The sequence below is a fragment of the Nyctereutes procyonoides genome, unplaced genomic scaffold (assembly GCF_905146905.1).
Source record: "Nyctereutes procyonoides isolate TBG_1078 unplaced genomic scaffold, NYPRO_anot_genome, whole genome shotgun sequence".
NCBI lineage: Eukaryota > Metazoa > Chordata > Mammalia > Carnivora > Canidae > Nyctereutes > Nyctereutes procyonoides.
The window spans coordinates 38,869,366-38,897,161 of NW_026575131.1; the positions used below are offsets into that span (position 1 = coordinate 38,869,366).

At 53.2% G+C, this 27,796-nt stretch overlaps 1 protein-coding gene across 2 annotated transcripts; it reads right to left on the reverse strand.

Annotated features, from left to right (window-relative positions):
* On the reverse strand, positions 1-27,629 carry MAPKAPK3 (MAPK activated protein kinase 3). 2 transcript variants are annotated; one of them, XM_055343311.1, is made up of 11 exons: positions 27,450-27,629; positions 26,915-27,182; positions 9,101-9,240; positions 7,701-7,765; positions 7,175-7,254; positions 4,665-4,788; positions 3,444-3,519; positions 2,971-3,095; positions 2,438-2,523; positions 2,085-2,165; positions 1-1,393 (listed from the first exon to the last, which is right to left on the reverse strand). In XM_055343311.1, exons 2-11 carry the CDS (start codon positions 27,128-27,130, stop codon positions 1,238-1,240), a joined length of 1,149 nt encoding a protein of 382 aa, XP_055199286.1. In that variant the 5' UTR covers positions 27,131-27,182; positions 27,450-27,629; the 3' UTR covers positions 1-1,237. The 2 variants fall into 2 exon arrangements, with proteins under 2 accessions (XP_055199286.1, XP_055199287.1); XM_055343312.1 differs by lacking the exon at positions 27,450-27,629 and adding an exon at positions 9,381-9,517 and having other exon boundaries at positions 26,915-27,070.
* Between the last annotated feature and the right edge of the window lie 167 nt (positions 27,630-27,796).

The window sequence follows — 27,796 nt, forward strand, 5'->3', positions numbered from 1 at the left end:
GAAATGCCAAAATGTATTTATTACTATCTAGATGTAAAACCCAGCAGTGTTTTTCTATCTGATGTGGGCTAGGCTTTCCCAGCCAGTGAGTGAAAGGTCAGGAACCAGGCTGGGTTGCAGGCACTTGTCAGGCCCATATCAGGCTCTGAGAGCCATGAGGCTACCCTGGGCAGTGTGACACTGGGTAAGCCTGAGCCAGCAAGGAAAGGATCCTCTCTGGAGGGTCCAGACCTTCTAAGCATCACTCAGCACTTCTCTCCACTGCCTTGGGTCTGACCAAGAGTGTAGAAAGAGACCCCGATTAATGGGAAGCCCCCACCCTCACAAAAGTACACCAGGAAACAGCCCCTGCCATAAACCAGAACAAGGTGAAGGATGAACCGTTACAGAGAGAAGCTTTCCTGCCTGGGATCCACTGAGTGGGTGGGGGCAGGAGAACTGTACTGGCTTTTGTCACAGTGACATTTTCCAAAGTAGAAAAGGGTTAAAAATACCTCCCACCCTCCCCTGAGATGAAAGGCCACTCTTTGGGTAAAAGGTAGTAACAGGATCGGTAGGCCCAGGGACTCAAGGAGGGAGCTCCAGGGGCCATGTGCGATGGAGTTGCAGCAAGATAGGCGGGACTGCCCAGCAAGGCAGGCAGACCAACCCTGGGCCTCGGACCCTGCGGCCTCCCTGAGGCCTCTGGAGACCGAAGGGAGGAAGCCTGAGAGGATCGAGCAGCGTGAGGGGCCCAGCCTCCCCAAGCAGGCAGAGGCAGACCCTCAACTGCCCCTTCTCCCTCCCTGGCTCTCTCACTCAGCATTCACAGACAGCAAGCCGGTCCCTGGTCACCATGGCAACCAATGGCCAGCCGCCTTTCCCAAGGCCAGGCCCATCTGACCACCCTATAGGGGGGTGTCTCCGAGGGACGAGGGAAGCCTGCCACAACTGCTGGTACCCCAGAAGTCTAAAGCCATGCCCCGGCACAGAACAGAGCTCCATCTCACTCAGATTGCTCTGGCCAAAGGCACTGCAGCTACAGCAGGTGGCTCCCTACTCCCAGGCTCTGGGCCCCCTCTAAGGAGGTTTGGAGTCACGGTCCCCCATCCTGATGTTCTAGGTGACAAATTAAAACACAACAAAATGATCATTTTGTTAAAAAAAAAAATGACCCCAGGCCCTCTGGGGCAGGACCTCAGCACAGTCCCGTCTGTCCCCCACGTGGAGAGGCCTGGCTCGTCCATGGCCCCATGCGCTACTGGTTGTTGCAGCCCTGTGAGGCTGAGGAGCCACCGCCTGCTTGCTTCTTTCTCCGCTTGTTGAGCAGCCGGTTGTTAGAGGTCTTCAGATCCTTGATCTGCACCTGGTCGTAGTCCACACGCATGGTTGCCAGGGCACTGGTCATCTCCTCCTGATGACAATTGTCCGCAGAAGTCAGGATGTACTAGCCTCAAGAGCCATCACCCTCTTGTCTCCAGCCCCTTACTAATGTCAATGAGGGCAGTGATAGCCAGTATTGCCCGAGCACCCACTGCACACCCAACAGTAGGTCATCCCCTGTGTCACATAATCCACACTCCATTTCCTTTGTGACTTATCTACTAAGGCAGAAAAAGTATAGTGACCCCCTGCGACCACACCAAGGGTGAGTGGGACAGGGACCTGGACCTATGCCACTTGCTAAGAATCACAGGCCTGCAGGGGACACCATCCTGTGGGGGACCCAAGGGACTGAAGCCTAAAGACTGTGCCTGGGGTGTCCTGGGGCTCTGAGCTGCTGTCCCATATGCTCACACCAGGCTCAAACCTGCTGAGTCTAAAGCCAAGCTGACCTCCCTCCCAAATGTAGATTGTAAGGGGGGTTATGGCCAAAGCCCCTTCCTTCACTGAGCCCCTGGCCTCAAGTCCCAGTGTGCCATGAGTGCCATCCTGAATGGGGTCATGCCACCCAGTGCTCTGAATGCCCCGCTGGACCACTGGTGCAGTTAGTGACACCCTGTGTACTGGAACAGGGGAGAGGCTGATGACTCAGGCTCTCGGGAGCCACCCCCCTGGAGTTCCTTTTCCCAAGACCGTGGGAGACTAAGACAGTGTTCACTCACCTTGACCTCATCCCAATGGTCTCTATCCTCCTGCAGCACTCGGGCTGTGTGAAGAGGCGTCTGGGGCACCACCATTGATTGCTGGAAGGAGCCCCAAGCCCATGGATTAGAACAGGTGCATGGGACAGCACTGGCTCCCAGCCCCCACCCCCTTTCTTCTGGCCTCAGATATGGGAAGCAAGGCTCAGGGAGGTAAAGGAGCCTAAACAGAGCAGTGGCAAAATCAGGCTCATGGTGGGGTCCCACCACCCATCTGTGGCTTGCACCAGGGCCCTCCAGAGCTGTTACCTTCCTGCCCACTGCCCCACTCCAGCTCACCACCCCCCCCCACCACAGGACAAGGAGGTGCTCACGTTGATCCAGGGATGGTTCATGAACTGTGTGATGGTCAGCCTCTCTGTGGGGTCAGTCTTCAGCAGGAGACGGATCAGCTGCTTGGCTAGGGAATAGGGGGGGTGGGGGGGTTGCAGAGTTCCTCAGAGCCAGTTGCCCTATTTCTACATGTGCTGCCAAACTCCTAACCCACCAAAACTGAGCTAATAACTGTTTCTTGTTTTAAGTCACCAAGTGTTGGGGGCAACTTATTAAGCAGCCATAGAGAATGGATACAGGGCAAATTTGTCTGTGGTCCCCAAAGGGAAAATAATAAGGGATAGGAGTTCAAGGAAGTTTTGAGGAGGCAAGTTTTGAGCCCATTTAGCAGATATAGAAACTGAAGTTCAGAAAGTTTGGGTGACTTGCCTAGGGTCACACAGCTGGGAAATGGGAAGTGGGATGTCACATACCCAGGATTTGAAAATAGGTTGCTTTGACACTGAAGTGGTATCTCGCAGGATGAAGGCTAATGGGGTCTGGTGGAACGAACTGGGGCAGAAGGTTCACTCACCATCTTCAGAAACCTCCGACCACTCAGGATTGGGGAAGCCATACTGGCCTAGGCGGATCCTCCTCTTCATCCCTGGGGAGATAGCCTGGCCCGTGTTGGAGTAGAAGGGCGGGAAGCCACACAGGCTGGGAGAGAGTGGAGGTCATTCAGCACAGGTATGAGGGCAGCATCAGGGTGGACTCATTCCCCCCAAATCCCTGACTGGGAAGACAGCCACCAAGGCAGCCACCTTGGCAAGAATACTAGCCCTCTGGACTCTGGGCTCATCCCAGGATGTCATCTGCCCTTGGCATGGAGAGACCTTCCAGCAACCTGAAGGAGGGATGTCCCCTGACCAGAAGGGAAGAGCAGCCTGCATGATGAATGGCCCAGTCAAAGCCCTCACCAAGGGTTGGGGTGGGGATGGGGGCAGAAGTGGTACTGAGTACACAAGGAAGTAGGCAGTATAGGAGGTTGAGGGGGGTGGTACTCACAGGATGTACATGATGACGCCCAGGGACCACATGTCACACGATTTGTCGTACTTCTCTGGACCCAAGACCTCAGGAGCTACCGGGGCAGAGGGCACAGGAGGGCTCTCAGCCCCAAGGGTCTTGGAGCCCAGATAGGAGCCTGAAGCCTGAGCAAGGTGGGGAGCAGGTGCCTGGGTTGGGGGTGGGGCAAAGCAGACTGGTGTCTGGCACCTTCTGGGAAGGCAGCATGTGTGTGAAGTTGGGGGAGGTAAAACAGCTCCCAGAAAAAATAAACCCACTTTTTGGCTAGGTTGTAAAGAATGATAGCCTCCTAGCTTCTTTGGGGACGATATCAGCCTTGGTGAGGAAGAAAGGGAGAGAAGGCCAGTCTAGAATTTGGTATGGCCCCACCACAGGTGAGAGAGCCTCAGCCCCCCAGCTGCCCTGGGTCCCTGGTCTCCGTGGATGCATGGCCTAGGCCGCGGACAAGGCGGGGGCTGGAGGAGAGCTCCGGTTTCCACCTTCAGCTTGGCCACCATCCCATGGGGCCTGGTTCTTCCCACCTGTGTGATAAGATGGGTAGGCCAGAAGATTTCTAAGCCAAGAAACTTCAAAACACATCCTGGTAAACAGGATGCCATCTCAGCCATCTCAGGGGCTCCCTACTCCTTAAGTAGCTCGCTGAGAAGGCCTCCCCTGAGGGGAAAGAGCCCTTGGTAAAGCGAGGCATCACACCTCTCAGGTCAGGGGCCTTTTCAGCAGGGGCTTTTCCAGATCTTGGCTCCCCACTTGCAAGGGAGCAGGAAGTTTCTCCAAGGCAGCATGAGCATGTGCCACCTCCAAGTCCCATTCCTGCCCTGGCCTAAGGGACCCTCTCCCTCAAGACAAGTGGCTGGCTGTATCCTTCTAATATGAGAGGAAAGGCCTTTCTGAATATGAATCCCAGAAAGATAAAAACTGGAGAAAAACAACCACAGTTGGGCTCCGTCCCAAGCTGATGGCAGCCTTTTATCACGTATATATTTAGAGCTGCTGTGATGTCATTCAGCTCACAGGCCACAGCCAGAATTTTCCTGGATCTATTTTCAAAAGCAGAAGCTGAAGTTTGGGAGAATATTTTTGCAGCCTCCGGCCCCCCACATCACCGCCTCCACGAAGACAGAATCCTTCCTCCTTACTGGGCTTTAACCCTGTGGCTTCTGCCACTCACAGGCCCCACAGCTAGCAGGGCCCAGGACTCACCCACATAATAGGGAGTGTAGCAGGGTGTCTGCAGGGCATTTTGGGTGGTCTCCTTGGCAAAGCCAAAGTCGGTGAGCTTGAGTACTGCATCCTTCTCCTTGGACGTGTAGAGCAAGTTTTCAGGCTGGGCCAGGAAGAGAAAGCATTGGTCTGGAGTCAGGCACCAGGTGGGGGTAGAGTGTCAAGATGACCTTCAGGCAGACTTCCATCACCCCAATCAATTCAGAAGGAGCCAGCTCCATCTCACTAAAAAGACCTGGGCCTTGGTCGCCAACAATGTGGGTCAAATATGGAGAAGACCAAGGTGGCTAGGAGGTGATCCTCCTTTTGCAGAAGGGAAACAGAGGCAAGTGTTCAGCCAAAGCTGTGAAGAGCCAAGTGCCACAGAGGCCAGGGGTAGGAAATTTGAGCCTGAGTTGGTGATGCTGCCATGAAATACCAAAATGACCATTCTGGGGCAGGATAGGCTGCTCATGTCGCCAAGCACATGTCTTGTACCCAACCCAGAACAAGGCAACAGGGCAACCCACCTGAGGTTGCTCAGGGAGAAGGCCCCCACTACTTAGACCCCAGGAGCTGCACAGAGGCAGAGGCCTGGAGGAAGACAGCAGTGGGGAGGTATGAATGGAGGGGGCAGCCCTGAAGCTAGATTTTAATGAATGGGTAGTACCTAGGGCCATGTAGGAAAGGGGCGACTGTCGAGCAGAGCTAGGCTAGAAAGACAGGGTGCTGGATGGAGTTCCAGTCTGGGGCCAGTGAAAGCCTTTTCTCTGGTTCTATTTGAGATGATCTGACCTTGGACTGGGATAAAAACCGGAAAGTATGTTTAGTCTACACAAAGGAGTCACCTCTACAGAAGGTTTTTCTCTCCTTCGGGGGGAAAACAAGGAAGCCAGAGCCAAAATAAAGCAAGGGTTCAGAAGGTGAGCCTGTCGTGGGTCCATGTGTATCCAGAATCAAAGGATAAATGGGCTGGCAATACTCAGCCAGAGGAAGAACGATGCCGCAGCTGGGCCCTCAGCTCCTCTCGGCCCAGTCTCAGGAGGAAACAGACCTCAAGATGATACTCTAGACCTGGGGCAGACGACTCAAGACTTGCAGATTCTGCGCTGGTGGTGGGCACATATATGTGTACGTACATGGGGCTGCCTCACATGGTTTGCATTTCACCCATTTGTTCCTGCTGACTTCTAGGACCCAGTCCTCCCTGGATAGGACATGTAGAGAGCTGAGCCTCCAGAACATGTCTGAAGCCCATCCGCTGAAAGAGCAAGCAGACCCAGGAATGCGACCCCCTCTGCTCATTCCTCCTTGCCTCCTAGTAAACAGCTTCTTTCCCTTAAAATCCTGGCATTAGAGGCACCCAGGTGGCTCAGTCAGTTGAGCCTGGGACTTTTGATTTCAACTCAGGTCATGATCTCAGTCTCCTGGAAAGGAGCCCCACTCAGCGGGGAGTCTGGTTATTACCACCTTCTCCCTCTGCTCCTCCCTCCACACCTCTCTCCACTCGCACACATGATCGCTCTCTCTTGCTCTCTCTCTCTCTCTAAAATAAATGAAATAAGTCTTTTCTAAAAATGCTGGCATTAAAAAACTTTTTTTTTTAAATGCTGGCATTATAGGGCCTAATCTATCGAAACTAAGGCTGTTACTTCACAGAAGCCCCAACAGTGGCAGGCAGCCTCTGCCTCCTCAGATCTGGCACACTGAATGTTCACAAAAAATCCTTGATGGGCACCTGGGTGGCTCCATCAGTTCTGCACCCAACTCTTGGTTTTGGCTCAGGTCATGATCTCAGGCTCCTGGGATGGCTCTACATTCAATGGGGAGTCTGCTTGAAGGATTATCTTCCTCTGCCCCACCCCTCCCCTCCTCAAATAAATAAATAAATAAATCTTAAAAAAACAAAATCCTTGCTGAAAGAATGAGTTAATGAATACCAGTGCAGCATCTGTTCAGGGTTAGGCAAGACACAATCTCTGAGACTTGTTTTCCTCTTCTGTAAAATGGGTAATGGCACCTACCTCATAGGGTTAGGTAAGGATTAAACAGGATGCTTGTCAGGGTCTACTGGCTTGAGGTAGGTATCCAGTTCTTCTAAAGCCTATTGGGGGTGGTGCCTGGGTACCTCAATGGTTGAGTGTCTGCCTTTGGCTCAGGATGTGATCCTGGGGTCCTGGGACTGAGTCCTGCATCAGGCAACCCGTGGGGAGCCTGCTTCTCCCTCTGCCTGTGTGTCTGTCTCTCTCTGTGTATCTGTCATGAATAGATAAATAAAATGTATTTTTTAAAAGCCTATTGGGATTACACAGTGTTTGAAAGAAACAAGGAGACTGATCTGGCTAGAGCAGAATGAGTATGCTGGAACCACAGGAGAAGTGGCTGTGAAGAGCGGACTGGGCTGAGGGACAGAGAATGCAGATCAAGAAAACCTGCCTCCATCTAGCGGGTGCTGGGAGCCATTGGGGGTTGTGTATTCCCTTCTCTGGTTCCCCAACCTAGTGTTTCACCTTGACATCTCGGTGGGCAATGTTCTGGCTGTGCAGGAACTGGATGGCGGTGCCGATATCCCGCATGATCTCTGCAGCTTCTGCAGACACAGAGAGAGGAAGGGCCAGTAATGCCAGTCAAAGGTCCAGGAGCCTGGGGCTTCCACCCTATCATTCCCCCCTGCAGCAGCACAAGATGGTGATAGCAGTCCTGCTACCCAGGACACCCATCCTATACCCCAACACAGTCATCCTAATTTCCTCTGGGGATGCCGCAGCCCATCTGGACTTCTTACCTTAGGCCTGGGCTACCTCTTCCCAGCTAAGGTGCTGGTTGTCACCAAGAGGCTTTGAAGCCTACATCCCAAGGCCATGGACAATCCATCTCCGACAAGATGTTACAAACTTATAGAACTCTTGGGGTATGGACATCCTGCCCCACCCTCTCTTGTTCAACTGGGGAGACAGGCATAGAGAGGAGCAGGGCCGTGCCTAGCATCACACAGCAACTCTGTGTGGCCCCTCTGGCCCTGATACACACATGTACCTCTTTCGGTGAAAGCCTGGTCACCACGCTCCTGAATCCGGCTGAATAGCTCACCACCTTCCATGCTGGAAGAGAAAGTGACTAGAAGTAGGGCCCCCTGAATCAGGTGTCAGCCTGCCCCTGCCCTGAATCGTGGGCCCAGAGATTAGGCTTTGCCCACCCTGCCCCTGGGGAACAGTTACGGGCAGCCTCCCTGTGCCCAGCTGTATAGCAGGCCATCAGCTTGGGTGGGTTGACCTGGTCTCCTAGAACTAGGGTAGGCTCAGATCCTCAGGTCATCAGGGGGCCCTTGCATTCCTAGGGCAGGCCAATCCTCATCCAAGTCTGAGTTTTCCTCAAATAAGGGAGGAGATGTCAGTTGTCATCATCATAACCACTATTTCCTGAACACCTACAGTGCTATGTGACCCTGGCCTGGTCCCTTTACCTCTCTGTGCCTCAGCTTTCTCTTTTGTAAAATGAGATTTATAGCACCAATATCACAAAGTTGTGCAAACTGAATAAGCAGTATACACAGAGCACTTAGAATGTGGAGTCAGGTATAGGCAAATACTACCTTAAGATCTTCTTCAAAAAAAAAAAAAAAAGATCTTCTTCCACATTTTAGACAGCAGTTACAGAAAATCAGAGAGGTTAAGAGCTACCCAAAATCATACAGCTAGTGGGTGGTAAAGCCAGAATCTGAACCTCAAATCTGACTCAAGAGCTGCTAACCTGTAGGATGATGGGGTGCTTAAAGGTAGATGGGGAGGAGCTCAAAGTCCAGACACAAGACTCAGGGTTTGAGGAAGGCTAGGGCTGAGCCACAGTGCTACTGGGAGAGCTCAAGGTCCAGACACAAGACTCAGGGTTTGAGGAAGGCTAGGGCTGAGCCACAGTACTACTGGGAGAGCTCAAGGTCCAGACACAAGACTCAGGGTTTGAGGAAGGCTAGGGCTGAGCCACAGTGCTACTGGGAGAAGTACAAGGTAGAAGAGGTCACTGGCTCCTAGTATCTGGTGGGACACGGGAACAGAAACCCAGGTAAGAAGGAAAAGGTGGAGGTGATTGTGTGTGTCCTGCTCCTCCCAAATCTCTCCCCAACCCCCGACCCCACCCACACTCAGGGCCTGCCTACCTTTTCTGACAACTCTTTCAGCTCTTCCTCACAGAGTGAAATCACACCCAGGGAGCCATATAGGAGGCCCTGTAGTTCCCCGCCCACCCTGGTGGGAACAGCCTTGTGGCAGCCATATGGCTCCATGGGCAAGGCCTGCAACTGCCCCTCCATTACTGCTCAGGGGTTGGGGTGCCTCCCAGAGCTGCTATCTTAAGAGCAAGAAGGTCCCCTAGAAGAATGGTGGGAGCCTGGGGACCACAAGAGTACCAAAGAGGCACCAAAGCTGGATGGGCCAGCATACCATTCCATGACGATGAGGAGACAGCGCTTGCTGTGATGCATGTTCTCATACACGTCCAGGATGCGCACAATGTGAGGGCCACCCGAGGCCTGCCAGTGGTGGTCCACCTCCTGCCGGGCCTTGGGGCTGTCATACAGGAGCTGAGAGCAGGTAGGCACAGAAAGTGTCAGGCACACAGCCCACTTCCCCAGCAGCCACCCAGAGGGTGCCACCACCCTCACTTTGCAGACAAGAATATGTGAGCTCAAGAGAGGCCTGTGACCTGCCCAAGGTCACCCACCTTATGAGGGGAAGAATGAGGATTCAAATCCAGGTTTCTGTGATTTGTGGTCCAATGACCACAAGAAGGCCCTGGGAGGTACTTGATGGCTTGGAAAGGCTCAGAGGCCAGAGGAAGCCTGCTTTCCTTCTTGGGGGCTGCAAGTGAAGTGGCAGTTGAGTGGGCTTTTTGGACAAATCACACATCAGATGGAAGACCCCAGACATATCCCTTGAACTCCATTTTTACAATGGGGTGGCTCAAGAGTTGTAGAGCCAGAGGGGTACAAGAGGGACCCTAGCTGAAGGAGGGGACAGCCCAATGGGCTGAGGCCTGGGTTTGGGGCTGAATTCCTCCCGTGACTCAGTGTGACCTCAGGCAAACATTTACAGCTCCAAGCCACAGCCCACAACTCTGTGAAATGGAGTAATAACAGAATCATCCCCATAGGATGCATCACAGCATGGTATGCAGCGGGTGGGCGGGCATCAGGATCCCTGCTCAGGTTAACTCAGCCCCAGGCTGCCCCTAGGCTATGGCTGCCAATCAGAAGGCCAATCACCAGAAATGAGCAAGGCCCTGAGCAGTCCTGCTGGGTGGAGGTGTAGGGGAGAAAACAGCATGCAGGGTGAGGTGGTCCAGAACGCGGATAGCAGAGCAAACCATCCTCCCACAGCACTGCTCACCCGAGACCCTGCCTAATTTGTTTCCTAGTTGATCAGGGTTGGGGACCACGGTCAGACCTCAAGCTAGGCCTCAGATCAGCTTCATCTTTCTCAGCACCCACAGGACCCTGGGCCATCCCTGGCCTTGGTGTCCTCCTCTACAGGACTATTTCCCCTCTGCCAAGGCACTGCATGGGGCAGACTCCAGGACCAAGCTCTCTAGGCAAAGGTCGACTGAGGTATAGAGGAAGCCTGTAGGTTCTCTCATCTATTGCCCCGTGGCTGCTCCTCCATCTCTGGAGCTGCTCACCTTGGCCCTAGCCTGGGGGTAAAAGGCCCTCCACCAGTTTTGGGTGGGGTCCCTGCTCCATTAAGCAGTCCAGGATGGGGCACATAGAAGCTGCTGTGGACAGACTCCCAGCTTGGAAACCAGTCCTTGCTCCTGCTGCCTTTGCCTCCCAGAACATCTCTCAGCTCCATGCCCACACGGCTACTAAGCACCAGCTTTTTGCTCACATTTCTGGGCACAGGAGCTCAGTCATCCCCACTCACCACACCAGCTCACCCCCACTGTGTTGAGGTGGTTCTAGCCAAGGGTATCCCAGTCTTTAGCCACAGGACCCAAGATGCACCATCCTCCCTCCCTACTCTGTCTCCTCTGCACCCTTTTCTGCGTGGCCTCCCTACACTTCTCTCTGCCCCCTGCCATCTCCTCCCCAGTCTGGCCTGACTTGACAGTGTCCTGTAGACATCTCCAGGCTGGTTCCTGGATCCCCTCCTCACTCTGCCCTGCTTCTGGCATCTTACCCTACACCCAAATCCTCTCTCTTCTCTCGTAAAATCCCAAGTACACAGCCAGAAACCTCCCAGTGGGGTCCTCAGCCCCACCTATCCTTGCCCCCACTCTTTATCCCCACCTCCTTCCCTGGCACTCAGGCTTGCCTCCCTCTCATTGCCTGCTACCCCTGACCCCCAACCCTTTCTGTTCTGGTCAGAATGATGTACTTGTTGACTGGAGCAGTCCTCACTCTGCCTATGCCATGTGCACTCTTGCCCTTCTCCTTCTCCATTGGGTCAAATCCCTCTTTTTCAGGAAACTTCTGGGCTCAGTTCAGATGTCTCCTCCTCTGGAAAGACCTCCTGGCATCTCCTCCTATGGTTTTTGCCTCTCTATCTCCCACCAGGCTGAGAATAGCTTTAGGGCAATTCCAGTAGGGTTGGCCTACAGGTTCCTGGCCAGGGCCACAGAAAACACTGGGCTCCTGAACAAACAAAGGGTGGGAGGGTGGACATGGTGTTAGAAGGAAGGCCTGTGGAAGGGAGAGGAGGAGGGGAGCAGATGGCCAGGGAGCGGCCCAAGGGCTTCATGGCCTGAGCCTATACCCTGCGCCTCACTGAGGTGGGCGAGCAGGTGAAGCTGCCCTGAGTTGGAACCTCTGAATGCCTCCTACCCTACTCAGTCCATATTTAGAAACTCATTTCCCACACGGATGAAAATAGTCCTTTTCTGAGTGCCAAGGCTCTGAGAACAGGCACAGGGGTGGGGAGAGGACCATACCCAGAAAACACAATAAATGTCCCCACTAGCCTCTTTGTAGGGGTGATGACAGAGGCCAGAGCCCTGCACCTGACCCACCTAGGCCCAGCTGCCAAGAAACCTCCTGGGCTATCATTCTCGATCTTTTGGGTTGGCCTTGAGTGTGGCCCCAAACCTCCTCAGTTTCCTCATCTGTCTTCCCCATAGCCAGAACCTTCTCCTCTTCCCTTTCCCCTTTCCTTTCCCTCCAATATCACCTCTGTCTTCCCCATAGCCAGAACCTTTCCCTTCCTCTTTCCTTTCCCTCCAATATCACCTCTTCTCAGAAGCCCTCCCTGACCACCCTGACAAAGAAGGACATCAAGGATCCCTCACTCTCCCTTCACCTTTTCTTTATTTATATATGTGTTTTGTTCACTGAGGTATACTTCACATATAGTAAAGTGCACAGGTCTCAAGAGTCCATCTTGATGAGTTTTGACAGCTATGCACCCCTATGTGACCCACACCCCCAAGACAGAAATGCTTCCAGCTTCCCAGCAAGCTCCCATGTCATTGCCCTTCCTACCACCCTCCTGTGCTGCACTGGCTCACAACCTACAATTAGCTTGTTCCTGTGATAACTCTTTAAACAAACACACATGTATAGATACTGCACTTTCGATGTGCCTGGCTCTGTTCTGAGCCCTTTCTAAATATTAGGAGCAAGGGGCTTCATTTTCCCCATTCCTTAGCTGAGAAATAGAGGCATAGAGAGGGGAAGTAACTGGTCCCAGACCCCACAGCTGATCCCCCAGCCTGGTGGGAGATAGAGAGCCTGGTGGGCACCAGGCTGCCTCCCTTATCAGATCATGGGCCCTCAAGGGCATCGTCAGCCTGCTGGGTCACCTCTGGGTCCTAGTACTGGGACTCAGAGCCTGGCACAGAGCACTGGCTCAGTTTATATTTGTAGGCTTATTGAACAGATCTGTAAGGTGGGGTAAGAGGAAGAAACCCTCACAACTCATCATGAGGACAGAATAAAATTAAATTGAGAAGGACCCAGGAAGGGTCAACAAATGAGAGACATGACAACCTGGCCAAACTTGCTCCCCACTGTGCCTCACCCACCCTCCCTGGTGAACCAGACTTTACCTTCTCTTCCAAGGAGCCCATCCTGACCACTTCAGCCCACAAGGCCATTGTTATAAATGGCAATCCATTGGCTTCATTCACGCAGGTACATGAGTCCACATAACCCTTCATATAAGATGTCCCCAAGCGAGAGCCCCAATATTCCCAGGCATGGAAATGAGCACCGGTCTAGGAGAGGAGGCTCAGATCCTTCTCTTACTTTCAGAGTGACCTTTGGTGGTTCCTTTGCCTCTCTGGGCCTCTCTTTCCCTAATGTTGAGCTACAGTGCTTGGGCTAGATTGGGGGAAGGGAAAACTCTGGTCAGGGTCTCCTCCCAAAGTAACTACTATGGCCCCACTCCCACATCACCTCCCCATGGCACAGCCCCTGGGGCTCCACAGACCCACATCCAAATGCCTGAACCCAATGAGGCCTACCTGGTCCTGGATCACAGCTAGGAAGGAAAGAAGATAGCATAGTCCTCTGACAATCCAGTTCAGCAGCCTCTGCCCTTGCCTCCCTCCCACCCCCTGTCCCTGGGCCCCCAAGGGGTCCACCAAAGCTGAGGGCCTGTGATGGCTCCTGAGAGCTCCAGCCAGTGCCCAGCAGGCACCCACACACCCAGGAGACAGAACCCTGGCTTGCTCCGCAGGGAGGGGCTCCTGGCTGTACTGGAGCTGTGGCCCCCACTGGAGTTAATGAGTCTCAAATCTGAGAGGACATTTCCTTGAACAAATGACTCTACTTTAGCCTCAGGCTGTGATGAAGCAGTTTCCACCTCTCCCTTCTCCCTCACTCTCCTTTGCCAAACTCTCTGAGCACCCAGAGCCTACCGCCACATGGCCAAGACCCCTGCCAACCCCAACAGACAGTAGACCTCAGCCTCAGCAGATTTTGAGGCAGAGGGGCCTGTGCCACCTACCCACCCCACCCCGCCGCCCGCCCCAGCCCCAGCAGCACCAGGTGGAATGGGAGACTTGGCCTAGCAGGGCCCAGGACAGCCTTCACAGGGAGGACTCCCTAGTTCAGGAGCTGGGAAAGCCAGAACAACATTTGACTGGAAAACAATTTGCAGTTTACAAAACACTCTCTCCCTTTATCTCATGGGAACGCTGGTGCCGCCCTGTGAGGCCAGCTGGGCAGGGCCAGCAACTCCAATTTACAGACTGAGGAAAGAGAGGTCCAGGAGAATGAAGTCACTGCCCTGGGGCCACCATGCTGGAGTGTAGCAAGGCTGAACAGGGAAGAGAAGGGACTTTTGAGTGTCCAGACAACCCCTCCCTGAGGGGAAATGAGAGAAGGGGGTGGCACCAAGTTGTAGAGGCATCGACCAAAACTACCACTTACAGGCAACGGGAAACTTGCTCTGAAATTAATGTGTGCACAGGCATGGGTTCCGCAGGGGTGTGGGGGGGCCGGGAGGGTTGCACAGGAACATGGATGCAGGCACATATAAGGGGTATGCCCCTGGGGCTGTATAGGTCTAGGGAGCATGGGGGTGGTGGATGTGTGCGAGTGTGGGGCCATGGGCATGCATGTCTCCAGCCCCTGCAATAGTGACTCTGAACCCCCAGAGAGTGGAACCCACCCATCTGTCGATTTATTCATCCAATATTTTCTATCTCTCAGAATTGCCTACCGGGGTACTGGGCACAGAGAGGTGCCCAAGAAAGACTAGAGATCTTGTTGACACTACTCATCCTGTGACAGCCTTGCCCAAGCAGGTGACCAAGCCCAGACCCCTCCACTCAGACCTCCTCTCCCATCTTCTGCATCACCTCACATTGCCCAGAGCTGTAAAAGCACTCTGTCTGCTTTCCTAGAGCATCAAACAGAACTGGGATGTCTGTAAAGACACAGCTTTGGGACAAGCCCCCAATACCCTACTCTAGCCACCTCTTAGCCCCCAAAAGGCCACCTACTCAGGCCCATGTGCTCACTCACATATCCAGTAGTCCATATCTGGCTGACCCCACGGCCAGGGGTTTCTCAAGTAAAAAGTGTTCATAGTATCTCCATCTATCTCACACACAAGGCCACTGGCCTGGACAGGCATCCTCCCCAACCAACCCAACCTCCACACTCCCGGCCAATTAACCTACAGCCTGGGCCAAGCTTCTCTGTGGCCTCTGTGAGAACACCTACTCCTTCCGGGGAAGAGATATGGCTTGCAATCTCTCCCATCAGTGAGGCTCTAACAAATTAAGAAATACTAACTCTGGATTTCATAACAACCCACAGACTGAGAAACATCATCCTTACAGCAAAGGGAATCTCCTGGAGGCCAGGTATCCAGTTGTTCTCACTGCCCAGTGGGCCACTTTAAGTCCCATTATTTCCACTGCTCTATTCATGGACAACAGGATTTCAGGCATTCTATAATCCTAAAGCATGACAGAAATCAAATAAAACAAAACAAAAGTCAGATTCTCTTTAGAACGCAGAGAAAAATAAAATTTACCAAAAACCCATGTAAGCTCATAACTATAATTGAGGACAGACACATTTTAATTCTGAGCTTCCTGAGAGTCTTGGCAAAGAAGGAAACCAGATAGGCTCTGCTAGCTTTCATCACCTCATAAAGAGAAGCATAGACATTCACTGAACTTTTTCCAAGACCAAATTCTTAAAGGGATTCAGCATCAGATCTTACATGAGGGAAAAGTATAACACTCTGAGGATGCCTTCAATAATAATTTTGGTACAGAAAGATTCGTATGAAACTATCTGATATAAATCCACTCCTAAAGACCAGGGCCAGCATGTGGCATTGGAGCCTGGCATACCCACCAGGGGCCTGAGATAACATCACCAGACCCTCTGCTTTCTGGGAATTCCAGCTTTGTTCTGTGCTAGAGTATGGAGAAGAGGGAGACACATAAGAAGGACTAGTATGTCCCCCCACAATACCTCGTCTCCCACTTGGGGTCTCATCCCAGCCTCAGGCAAGGAAGGGCAGACTTTCTAGAACATTGAAGAGCTGCATGTCTGGGCTATTGATTACATTGTGCTGCACACATTCAACACCAAACACCCAGGCTCCAGAATTTAATGGAATGTTACAGGAAAATATGGGTTTTCAACTCCTGTTTTGTTCATTGTGAGAAACCTCTATTCTCTACAGAGAATAGAGGTCATGGATAAGAAAAAGCACTTTGAACCTAACATACTCCCTCCTTGATAAGAGTGTTCAACTCATCCACGTCTAAGGTCCCTTCTGGCGCCTGGTTCTGATTATTTGGGATTATTTTCCCCATTAGACAGATCTCTAATGTTATGAGAGACACACCACTGGAGTAGCTAAATTCATTTTATGGTCAGTTGTTGAGACCACTCCTGCCTTGTGCTGCTAGCACCACAACACACCTCACTGTGGTCCCTGGCCAGCCCATGATCGTTGTAGGCTGCTCTGTCCACTCAGAGCAGAGGCCACAGCCTCAGGGATAGGATGGGATAGACTGACCTCAAATTCAGAATTCAGAAGCAGGAATTTCTTTCTTAAGTCCTCAGTATCCTCTTATAAAGCCAGACCCATGGTCCCCCCTCCCCCAATGCCCATCCCTTCCAAGGGCACTAGTGCTATTTGGAGAGTTGCCGGCAGTGTCAAATCTAACTTTCTAGCCACAGTTTCAAATTAGAGCCTCAGACATGTACCGCTACTCACACACACTCATTTGCCCAGCTTTTGTAGCTCATTAAAGGAGCTAATGGAACCAATTTTGCAGCTATGGATTAGTTGGCCTCATGCCAGATCAGACCTCACTTCATTAAGTTCTGACTGTATCCTGTCCTCTGGCTTGCCTGGTCCATTTACCACTCCTCCTCACAGGCTAAGTTCCAGGGAGGTCAGCTCGCATGACACCACTGACCCCAAATGCCCAGGCCCAGGCTGGATGCTCAGGGCCTGATAGAGTCGGATCAGTTTTAGCAACCCCCTCATGACAGCTGTCTCTCCCTGGTGCTCTGCCAGTGGTGTGTTGCCCACAGCATTTGATCACAGACATCACCTCATTCAGTATTCACCATGCCCTGAGAAGAACTGGTATTATCCTTGAACTGTGGGGAAACTGTGGGTTATGTGACTTGCCCAAAGTCACACAGCTGGGCAGTGAGAGTCAGGACTTGAACCCATCTGTTGGCTTCTAGGCAGTGGGGCCAATGCAGATAGCCACTTTGCTCCTTTCATATGCAGGGCTTGGCCCCATATCTTGGGGTCTAGACTAGGCTCTGCACTTGGTGGTTGTTATAACAGTGGCCCAGGAGACTGAGGCTCAGGGAAGTTGTGGCTTACATGTGGCCACCTCTGCATCCGGGAGTCTTCTGGGAACCAAGATTCATCCTGATGCCCAGGGAGGCCTGCCCATTTTATAGATCCCACCCCTACTTCTGCCAACATTTACTGGCCCTGCCTGAGGGCTAGGCCTGGAGCTGGAGCTGGAGCTGAAAATATGGTCACAGGCACTCTGTCCTCAAGGATTTGGGGGTCTATGGATGAGTTACTGCCAATTAGAGTGCTTGATGAGGATATAACCCCTAGGGAACTGGTCCTGGCTCCTTCTCTCCCTTTTCTTTTCTTTCTAGAGCCAGACCCTAGCAGAGCAGGCAAGACAGGGTAGCCCACCCAAGGGAGCCCAGGAAGAAGAAGAGCCCCCAAACAACCCCCTTCCAGGCCAAGTTCAGAGCACCTGATGGCAGGGAGTAGAGCACAGGAGTGAGGGTAGGGAAGCTGCTGGGCTGGGAGCCTCCCTGACTGCCTCCTACCAGGTCCTGAGAGAGGAGAGGATGGTTGAGGCTCCAAACCGGCTGTCTTCCCAGGAAGCTCTGTCAACAGGAGATCCAACACACATTTGGAAATTGTCGAGTCTCAGGAACAAAGGCTCCTTCAATTTGCTAAATTTTGATAGCCTGTTTATCTGTTTCCCACCAGCCACAGATGACCTGGAAACAAAGGCAAAAGTACCAGGTCTGGGGAGAGCTAGAGATGGGTGGGAGAGGAGAAGAATGCTTCCAGAAAGAGGGAGCTGAGCTGGGCTCCAAGGCAGGGAGGGAGAGGGACAGCAAGAACATAAGTGCTAGTTGGGGGCAGGCTCAGGGGGTCCCAGTGACCTCAGCCAGGGGACTATGTACTATGAAGGACCCACTGTGGGCACAGGCCTCCAGGTCAGACAGATCTGGATGCCAGATGCAGGGGTCACTTCTATCTTCCACATGCCTATAGCTTTGGACAGGCCATTCAACCTCTCTGAACCTCAGTAGTCCAATCTGGAAAATAGGAGCAGTAACAGGAGGACCTGGGACACATGTTCCCAGGTGGCCAGGAGGATGGAACAAGAACACATAGAGAGCTCAGATTAGCACAGTGCCAAGGGATACTGAGTGGAAATGGGCTTTGAGATTTGCCCAATGGGCTTCAGGATTCCCCTGGGTCTGCCCTGAGGTACCCCACACTCTTTACCTTCAGAACTTGGGGAAATCCAGATGCAGCCTCTGGGACCAAGGGGAGACAGACTCCCTGCAATCCAGCATGTCACAAGAAATGGTCTCAAACCCTGAGAGGGACAGGATTGGACCTGGCTTTGCAAAAATGGACCAAAAATCAAGAGTCTCTGGAGCCTGCTTTGCTGTGAAAGGCCCAGAGAGAAAGGGACAGACCCTCGGGGTGGTGAGAAGATAAGATGGCTGATCCCAGGGGAGGGACCCTGGGATGGGGGTGGGAAGAGCAAGGTAGAGCCCTGATAACCTAAGCCAGCTCTCAGCTTTGGCCAACCAGGGAAGGGGCACATCTTCACTCTCAGATGGCAACCACTTTGATACCCCTCAACTCCTCCATGCAGCCTTTTGAGAAATGTCCCCTTCTTCAAAGTATGTGGTGACTCTGGGCTGATCACTTAATGTCTCTCAGCTCCAGCTGTGGAAATGGGTGTGCAGTCTCCTCACACATGGCAATGGGGACAGGAGGATAGGCAGGTCTGGGACTACCAGCATCTACTTCATAGGAGGGGAAAGAGGCCCAGAGAGAGCTACAACCTTCTCTCTCTCTCTCTCTCTCTCCCTCTCTCCCTCTCCCTCTCCCTCTCTCGGAGATTACATAAGAGTAAGTGGCAGAACCAGAAGTCCCTTTGCCCCAGGCAGGCATTGGAGCCCAGCATTCCACCCACAGAATTCTGACAGAGGGTTTGAGGAAAGACTACTCGGGTGCCTTTTGAGGCCCCTGACTGCATACTCAGAGGTCCGGTTCTATTATCCTCCTTTTAACTTCTTAGAGGAAAAAAAGCCACCTTTTTGGAAAAAATCAGCTACATTATTGGTGAAACATTATCTTGGTTTTTATTTCTCCTATGACAGTGTAAAAATAGGACATTTTCATCCTAAGACTGGAAAATTTCAGCAAGTGCAAGTGTTTTATTCTAATCTCAGAAGCAATGTCCCTTTAATGGTCCCTCCTCGTGAAGAGACCCCCCCCCATCTCAGCCACTATCTAAGCCCCCAAACAGCCAGTTGTGCCACAGTGATGCCTACACAGGCAATGGGGCTACAGAGGGCAGTGGCCATGTTCCCTAAGCAGGAGGTGACCAGGGCAAGTGAAGCCATGCCCAGGGGACTCCTGCTGAGGCACCCAGCAGGCCATGCCCCTGGCCAGCCCTAGAGATAGGAGACCCAATGCCCTCTAACTCTGAGATGAGTGACAGCTGGTCTCTGTCCCCCTGGAGGAGATGTCACAAAGATAAGAGAGGAATAAATGGTGGGGGGGGGGGGGTACAGACTAGACTACTCCTAGAGGCATAGTGTAGAGATCCTAGGGGACCTTCTGACTCCATCCCCCTAGATCTGCTCTTTCTGAAGCCAACAGCCAACATCACATCTGCTGGCAGCTCTATTTCCCTTGGCTTCATCCATGTCCCTATAGCTCCCCACACAGGCTTGGGTGAACACAGACAGCTATTGCTTTACTCAGGTTCCTCCCAGCAGAGGCAGGGACAGTGGCTTCCAACTTCCTTTGGCCCTGGCCTTCTCTCTCCCTTGCTTGTGTTCCTGCTAGAGGGCTCTGATAGTTCCAACTCCTGGGAAGATGTCCTGGTGTTTGAGCATGCCCTGGAGCCATAGCCACGAGGAGGGGGAAGTCCTCTGAGAGACCAGGATAGTAGCCTGGCAGCACTGAAGGACACTCCCACCCTGGGAACAGGCAACAGTGACTCTTTCCCATCTTAGGCCTTCCTATGGTAAAGATGCACCCGGTACAGGCTCAGCCTGACTAAAGGTTTTAGCTGGGCAATGGAATAGAATGGAAAATATCTTCAAACCTAAGTCAGAACTCTGAGTTCCTGTCTGTAGCAGGACACAGACCCTGCTAGTGGAGCCACACAGCTGACTGTTCTCCAGTAACATCATTTACTAGCTAGCTCGGGACAAGCATCTTGGAGGCACCTCTAGCCAGTCTCTACACTGCCCATCTACTTGCACCACTACTTACCTGCCTACTTCCCTGGCAATGCCCACAATCACTGCCCACTGAAAAGGTCTTCAGAGCTAGAAGGGGGGCTCTTGTCAAGCAGAGAATCCAGCCCCTCAATTTATAGATGGATGGACTGTGGCCTGGGAAAGAGGTCTGGCTCCTGACCCCCAGGGATAGCTTCCAGCCCAGCCAGGGCATGTCTCTGCTCTGACTCTGAATGAGTTGCTTTGCCTTCCTGAATCTCTCTGTCTCCATGACATGGAGGTGACACAACCCATTCTTAGATTCTTCTGTGTTCGTGTTTAGCATGTAGGAAGCACTCAAGGGATAAGTGGGTGCTCTTATCCCCATCCCCCCACCCCCAACTTCTACCCCATGTGCACTGCCTGCCAGAGAGCGTAGAGAGTACCTGCCTGTTCCTCCACCACAACCTGAGAAGAGGGCTTGTTTAGGTTGGGGGAACAACTACAGAACAAGTTGTGAGTCCCTTGTTGGAGGCTGAACCCTTAGGAATGGAGTGGTGGGTGTGGCAAGTTCAGGCCCTGGCCCATCACACCCCTGAAAATAGCCTCAAGTGTCACTGAGCCAAGGGGGTCAGGTGCAGGGTGCAGGCCAGAGAGTCGGATGCTCTGGGGTACTCATCCCAGCTGGTGCAGGGCAGCTCACATACAGCTTGGGCCCCTAGAGCAGATGTAGGTTGCACTTCATGTTCAAGCCCTCCCAGTCTGTCCACAAGTTCCTCCCACTGGCTCTGAGGCTCTGGCCCTGACCCGAGCCCCTTCTCTACTCAGCGTCAGCCAGAGAATCCTTGGGAGTCACAGTGTTCCTGGTCTCACACTGTTGTCCTGAGCAAAAGTCTCAGACCACTGAGCCATAAAAGGAGACCCAGTAGAGGTCACAGGCCACGGCCAAAGCTGACTTCCCACACTCCACAGGGGACTCCTCAGGTTACAAGCTTGGCCCAAATGTTCCTGACTTCACTGCTCTGACTGCCAAGGCCAGCAGCAGGAGAGGACATTGTCAGTGGCATGGTTACAGCCAGATGCTCCTCCTTCCTGTCCTACCCCTACCCTAGGCTGTCGCTGTCAGGGGGAGACTTTCAGGGTGACTAGGATGACTCTTCAGCACCTGACCAGCCCCCATCTGTCCTCTACCTGTCCTTGGCCTGCGGGCTGCAGAGAAGAGGCCCATTAAGTCTGAAACTCTTGAGACAGAGAGTAGCAAGGCCAGAGATGGAAGGGACTAAGTGACAGCAGGGGAAACAGAGTGGGGAAAGAAGAAATGAAAGGGACAAGGAGGAAAAGAAGAACAGAAAGTACCATAAAGAGAAAGCAGCAAGGACAAAGCCCTAGTCTAAAGAAAAAGGCAACCCAAGTACCAAATCTGCAAAAAAAAAAAAACCAAATCTATATTCTCTGTGTCTCTCACCTGTCCAGTGCTAAAAAGGCCTCCTGAAGCTCCTTGTCTCCTCAAATGGCAGCCTCCTCTCTTACTCCTGCTCTAAGCAAAACCCCCACAGTTTCCAGGAGCAGGATTTTATCGACAATTCCACAGGACCTAGTCCACCTAGTTCCAAAAGGGTGGGAGGGCAGGGAGGAATCCAGGACCCAAAGTTCCTTTCATACCATTCCTTCTCACCCCCACACGGGGCTGGCTTCCCCAGGTGCACAATGGGCCCAAGGGAACCCTCACGAAGGCCAGTAACAGGCTACCGAAAGATGTACTCGGCAGCCCTCGGAGAGTGTCTGCTAGCCTGTGCTGTCTCATAGCAGGAATGCAGGGACAGTTATGGCCACCAAGACTCAATCCCCCTCTGGCCACATGTTCAAACCCAGGGTTCAACTGCACCACAGAGATGATGGTTTTGCAAAAGATTCTCAAACTGCGTTTTGTCCAAGGTCATTCAGGGAGAAAGTGTCAGGAAGGGTTTCAAGCCCAAAGCCCTTCCCTCTCTCAACCCCAGGGAGCCTCTCATATGGGAACACATAAGTTCTTGAATAGACAGAAGCAAGGCTAGCAGAATCGAAATTCTCCTAGAAAAATACAGGAGCCATGTTCTTATTGCCCTAAGAGCAGCAGACCCACACACAAAGGAGGGCTGGGTGCATATTCTTACCGCACCTAGGGATCACCACTGTCTTCAACTCTTGCCTGGTGACCAGCATCTTTGGACACCTGGCAACCTGTCACCAGGCTGGACTAAAAGAGGTGAGGGGACTACACAAGTAGATGCTCCATCTGCTGCCCACTCACAGAGGTATCCTGTGATGATATCCCAAGGAGGCCCTCAGAGGAAGAGATGAGGAATCCAAGTAGGGAAATAGCTCCCCCAAGTGCAAACCCCAGCAGAGACCTAAACAGACCTCTGTTGCCACAGAGACCAGGCCCTTCCTTCCCAAACAGCCTGAACTAAATGACAGCCCAGGTGACCTAGAAGCCCCTAGAGCACCCTGAGCAACAGTGTTCCGTGAGGGTTTTGCTGATGTCATGAAAGAAAATTCTGGGGGAAGGAAGGAGAATTTTTGCCCACTTAGTGAGGGAAGATACCAAAGACAGAAAGAGGCCCCTGGTGGTTAAGGTATGAATCTGAGTTGTGGGAGAATGAAAGGGAGAGTCGCTGACCTTTTTTCAAGGCCCTATGTAAAGAACTCTTCTTCCACAGAAGAAGACGCAGCCCTCAGAGTCCTTCCACAGCTCCCAGCATCTGTCGGGGCCTGGACACTTGCCCCATTGAGATCAGCCACATCCTGCCAGGACACACACGACTGTGAGTGGGGAAGTGGTACTCTACAGCAGGTGCTGAGCAGTCAAAACAGGCATGTTATCACATATAGCCTGTGCCCCCCTCTGTCATTCACATCCTTCTCAGACCAGAGGCTTAGAATAAAGCTGGCAATCTCTTCTAGGAAGTCTCCCCTAGCTGGCCCAGCCCAGACACAGTTTCCTCTCGCCCACTGACTGACCTCACTTCCTGCCTGTGGCAGTCTGGAGTCTGCTGGGCTGGGCTTGTCTGAGACTCACAAGCCTTGGGATGAACCACACAACCTTTCTGAGACAGTTCCACAGCCATCATGTCCTTGTGTGCTGGCCTGTGGGACCATCTGTCCACTCACAAGCAGAGAGTCCTGCACAGTGAGAAGAGCTGGGCAGATATAGACAAATATGAGCAGCAGCACTTGGTCTCCTGGTGGAACCACAGAGGATGGTGCCAGCGGCCTCCTACATCCCCATAAACTAGCATGAGGCATGAGTGATTTAAATGCTGAGACTCTGGTTTCAAACTGCTAGGCTCACATCACAGCCTGCCACTCTTCAGCTGTGCATTTAGGCAAGTCATCCACCTTGCTGAATATCAGTGACATTATCCTCAGAATGGGAATGACAGGAATTAGGTAAGAGAATATATATCATGCACTGGGGACAGGGCCTGCCAGACAGAACAGTCTGGAAAACTGTTAGCCATCTATGAGAATATTAGAATCCATAGTACCAAGGCCTGAGGCCTAGAGAGATGGCATTTGCTCCTGGATAGGATGGGAAGATCCTGGCAGTCCCAGCAGAGGGGATCCCCAGCAGAGGTTTAGGCTTTGAGCACAGTTTCTAAACCTGTGAGCAAGGCCACCTGGGCAGATGTGAAGCAGCTCAAAACAATCTCTGCCAAAAACTTCACTATTTGCATTTTTTAGGATTTGATGACCCTCCTAGAATCTTTTTTTAAACAGAAGATTAAATTAAATGACAGCTCAGCAGGTTCCACCAGCATGGTAGCACACGAGCTCCTCAGCTTCTTTCCTTCCAGGAGAGGGGCAGCCTGGGGAGGAGGCTGGGTACAGTGAAACCCCTACAGGGGACTCCATTGGACAGGGCTGCCAGCCCCTCCACATGCTTCCTGATTTGTTGACTCAGTAACAAATGGTCCTGCCAAGGCTGATCTGACAGGTCGGGGGATGGCAGGTGAGGGGGTGGTAGCTGCCAAATGAGAAAGTACCTGGCCTGCCTGGCAGCCCCACCCAGCCTCAAATCCAGCTCTACAGCACCAGCTTCAACAGGTCAGCCCCACCCATGGAGCAATGTGGGAACTCCCCAGCACGTGGATCCAGCACCCCAGCACTCTACTTGGTTTGATAAAGAAGAGGAGAGAAGAGCACTGGGGGCCCAAGGGGTTTCCAACATACTCCCGTGGTCAGAGAGGAGGGCTCCTAGCCCCAGAGCCCAGAAAGCAGGGGCAGGAAAGAAGACTCTACTTCTCCTCCCACGTGCAGAGCCCTTCAGTCTTCTTAAAACCTCATATTGCTTTTATTTATCTAAGTGCCATGGTCACTTCTGCCTGCCATGAGGCAGAGGACCGTAAGTGGGCTGGGCAGGAAGTTAGTAGGGAAGGAGATGCTGGCCTGTGATACAATCTCTCATCCCAATCAAGCTACATGATTTCTGACCACTGACTCCAGTGGTCAGGGACTGAGGGAAAGGGGAAGAGGCCCAGCATCCCGGGGAGGAGCCTGTCTCTCCAGGGCCCCCAGCTACAAGGACACTGACCACAACTCTTCCTGTTTTATGAATGCCTGTTACATTCCAGGCTTCAAGCTAAGCATTATCTGCCATCTTGAGCAACAGGCATGGAGTAAGGCCAGGGCACTCAGCCTGTACCACCAAGAAGGACAGAGATGGCAGGGGGCAGAGGCTAAGCAGAAAAATGCCACTCTCCTCCTCAAGGCTAGAGTCATCACTCACAGTACAAGTACAATATTTCAAAGTTGTGCTAGCACCATCTTGGAAGATGGTAAAGACCTCCCAGATGGTAGAAAATTCCAGACTTGGTCACTAGAGGAGGGCTGGGGGCCAGCAAAGGAAGGTGATGGAGTGGGAGGCACATTTAATCCATGTTCTCCTAGGGCCAGGTCCTGAAGGCCCAAGGCAGTAGCTCTAGCCATATTCACCCATAAAACCTAAAGGGGTCTCAGAGGGGAATTTGTTCTAGGCCTGTCCTACTTCCCAATCTAGATCAGAGAAAGCATTGAGGCCCTAGATTCAAGAGGAGGTATCTTGGAAAGTGTTGCAGTCAGAAGTTCCCTCAAAGTCACTTGTCAGACACAGCACCTATGGAGAAGAGATTGGACCCAGCCCTGCTTAAACCTGGTGCTACCTGGCCCAAGATCTCTGTCTTCCTACTCCATCTCTGCCTTGCTCACAGCATCTGAAACACCGCAGGGGTGGGTCAGAGCCCAGCCCTGGCTCACAGGGCCAAAGCCTTGGTATTAAGAAGAGTTCTCTGGCTTCCATTGGCCCCTTGTCTACCCAGACCGCCCCTGACCCGAGCACAGATGAGAGAGCTAAGACGGTACTGAGGGAAGGGATAGAGACTCTCCTCTGAGAAGAGCCACTTTTCCCCTAAAGGAATCGGAGATAGGGCCCCACCCCCCACCCCATTCCACTGCTGGGTTAGTAGATGAGGAAGCTGTGCCCAAGGCTCAACCTCACCAGCCCCCTCACCAGCCCAGCCCTGAGCCTCCTCCAGACCCATCCTATCAGCCCTAGTGCCTCCAGGAAAAACACAGGGAGTTGGACCCAGGTCCCTGCTCAGATACTTGCAAACACTGTGCCTTAAATAAGTCCTATAACCTCTCCAGGCCTGCATCAGGCCTAGTACCAATTACTCTACGGGCATCATCTCATTCCAAGCTCACATAAACTCTTTATCTTTCCCCCTAAGCAGAGGCAGAAACCTGGTTTCCAGAGTCCAGGACCTAGTCCAAGGTCACAGAGCTGGCAAATGCAGGCCAGAGATTAGAGCCACGTCTGCAGAACTCTGCACTCAGGCTCATAATTATAATGTCTGTAAAATGAGAAGATCATTTGCAGTATTCTAACCTCCAGGAGCCACTTTCCTTGCTATGATCTACCTGTCCAGGTGGCCAATGGCACAAACTGCTCTTGAGTGAAGCTCCCAGTGTCAACAGATTCAAGGCATTCTGGGTATGGGGCAGGGTCCTGGGCCCGGAACTAAATGACTTAAGCCAGAAATATGTGGCTAGATCAGCCACCCCCAGAACTCCCTGGATTCCACCTGTATCAGTGAGTTCTTTACCAGGCCTCCAGGGAGCCTGTGGTGTGACACGGATAGATGGCTAGCCTGCCCTCCGCCCAGGAACCAGGGTGAGTCAAGCTTGGAGGAAGACCTGCCCTTTTTGACGACGTAGGGCCAGTGACTCAGCTGGAGCCCATCAGCAGCCTCCTGCTCACAAGTGTGATGGGCCAGTCCTGGGAGGCTCCCACCCCCTACTCTAGCCCATGCCATCAGGGGCCACAAGAGAAAGCAGCCTCACCCCAAGGCTTGGTGGAGACTCAGTCTCAGATAGAGGGAAACTCAGATCCATTCCAGTCAAAAGAGTTTCTCATGAAAAAAAAAAAAAAAAAAGAGCTTCATATGGAAGGAACAACCAAGCCAAGTAAGCCCCTCCCCCCCACCTTTGGTCAGAACACAGAGGCCCAGCCACAAACCCAGAGTCAGGAACCACTCCTTCCCTGTTTCCGGGACCAACAGACTCTACCCATACTGACTCCACCCCTTGCTCTCTGGGACACCCTGAGTTTAACTAGACTAAGCTTTGTTTCCCCCATCTGTAAAGCAAGGAGAACAAGGAGCCTGACCTTACAGGGGAGTGTGAGAAGGAAAAGAGATACTGATCATAAGAAGCTTAGTAGGGGTCCTGGGCATATCTTGGTGCACCCCCAGGCCTCTGCTGTTGGGCCCTCCAGGTACCCACGGAGCAGTGAGGGGCCACTAACCTTCAGGGCACATTTCTGCCCAGTGCGCCGGTGGAAGCACTCCAGCACCTTGCCGTTCACACCCAGGCCCAGCACTTGCTTGGACAACTGGTAGTCATCGGTCACTGCATACTTCTTGGGCTCCCGCCGCCCCCCGAGGGCAGGAGCGCCAGCTGAGCCAGGTCCGCAGGGTGCTCCTTGAGGGGGCACAGGCTCCTCTGCTGTCTCACCATCCATGGCCCCCGCGGGGCGCTCAGAGGCGACCCCAGCCTGGCGCGTCCGGGGTCACCTAGAGGGTAAGAGAAGAATGAGTTCGGCCTAGACTCCTCCAATACACCCCAGCCTGGAGCCCCTGAGCCTGGCGGGGCTGCGGGCAGCAGACTGCGCCGGGAGCGGGAGCCGGGAGCCGGGAGGGAACTGTCCGAAGTACGGACGCGAGGCAGGGGGCGGTGGTGGCGCGACCGGGCGCTAGCGAGTCCTGCGGGACACCTGGCAGGAGGGGAAGGGGCTGCGCGCCGGAGGGGGTGGGAGGTAGAGGGGGCCTAGGAGGGCGTACCTGGCGAGGGCGTCCCTGACAGCAGAGTACCTGGCTGGCGCCGGCGAGGGGCAGGGACCGCGGTCCCGGGAGCCCGGGGCGCGAGCGCCTAGAGCCGAGTCGCGCCGGCCGCAGCCCACGTGACCGCCCCCCCACCCCCCACGAGCGTCCCGGACTTGGGGCCCAGCTCGGTCAGCCTTAAAGGGCCAGGCGGGCCCTGGCAGGACCGGGGGGGGGGGGGGGGCGGGCAAGAGGCTACGGCGGGCCCCGCCCCGGAGCCTGGGCAGAGCAGGAGGCGTGGCTTCTCCAAGGGGGCGGAAACCTCCTGGCTCCGGGCCCACAGCGGCCCGCGAGGACTGCGCCAGCCC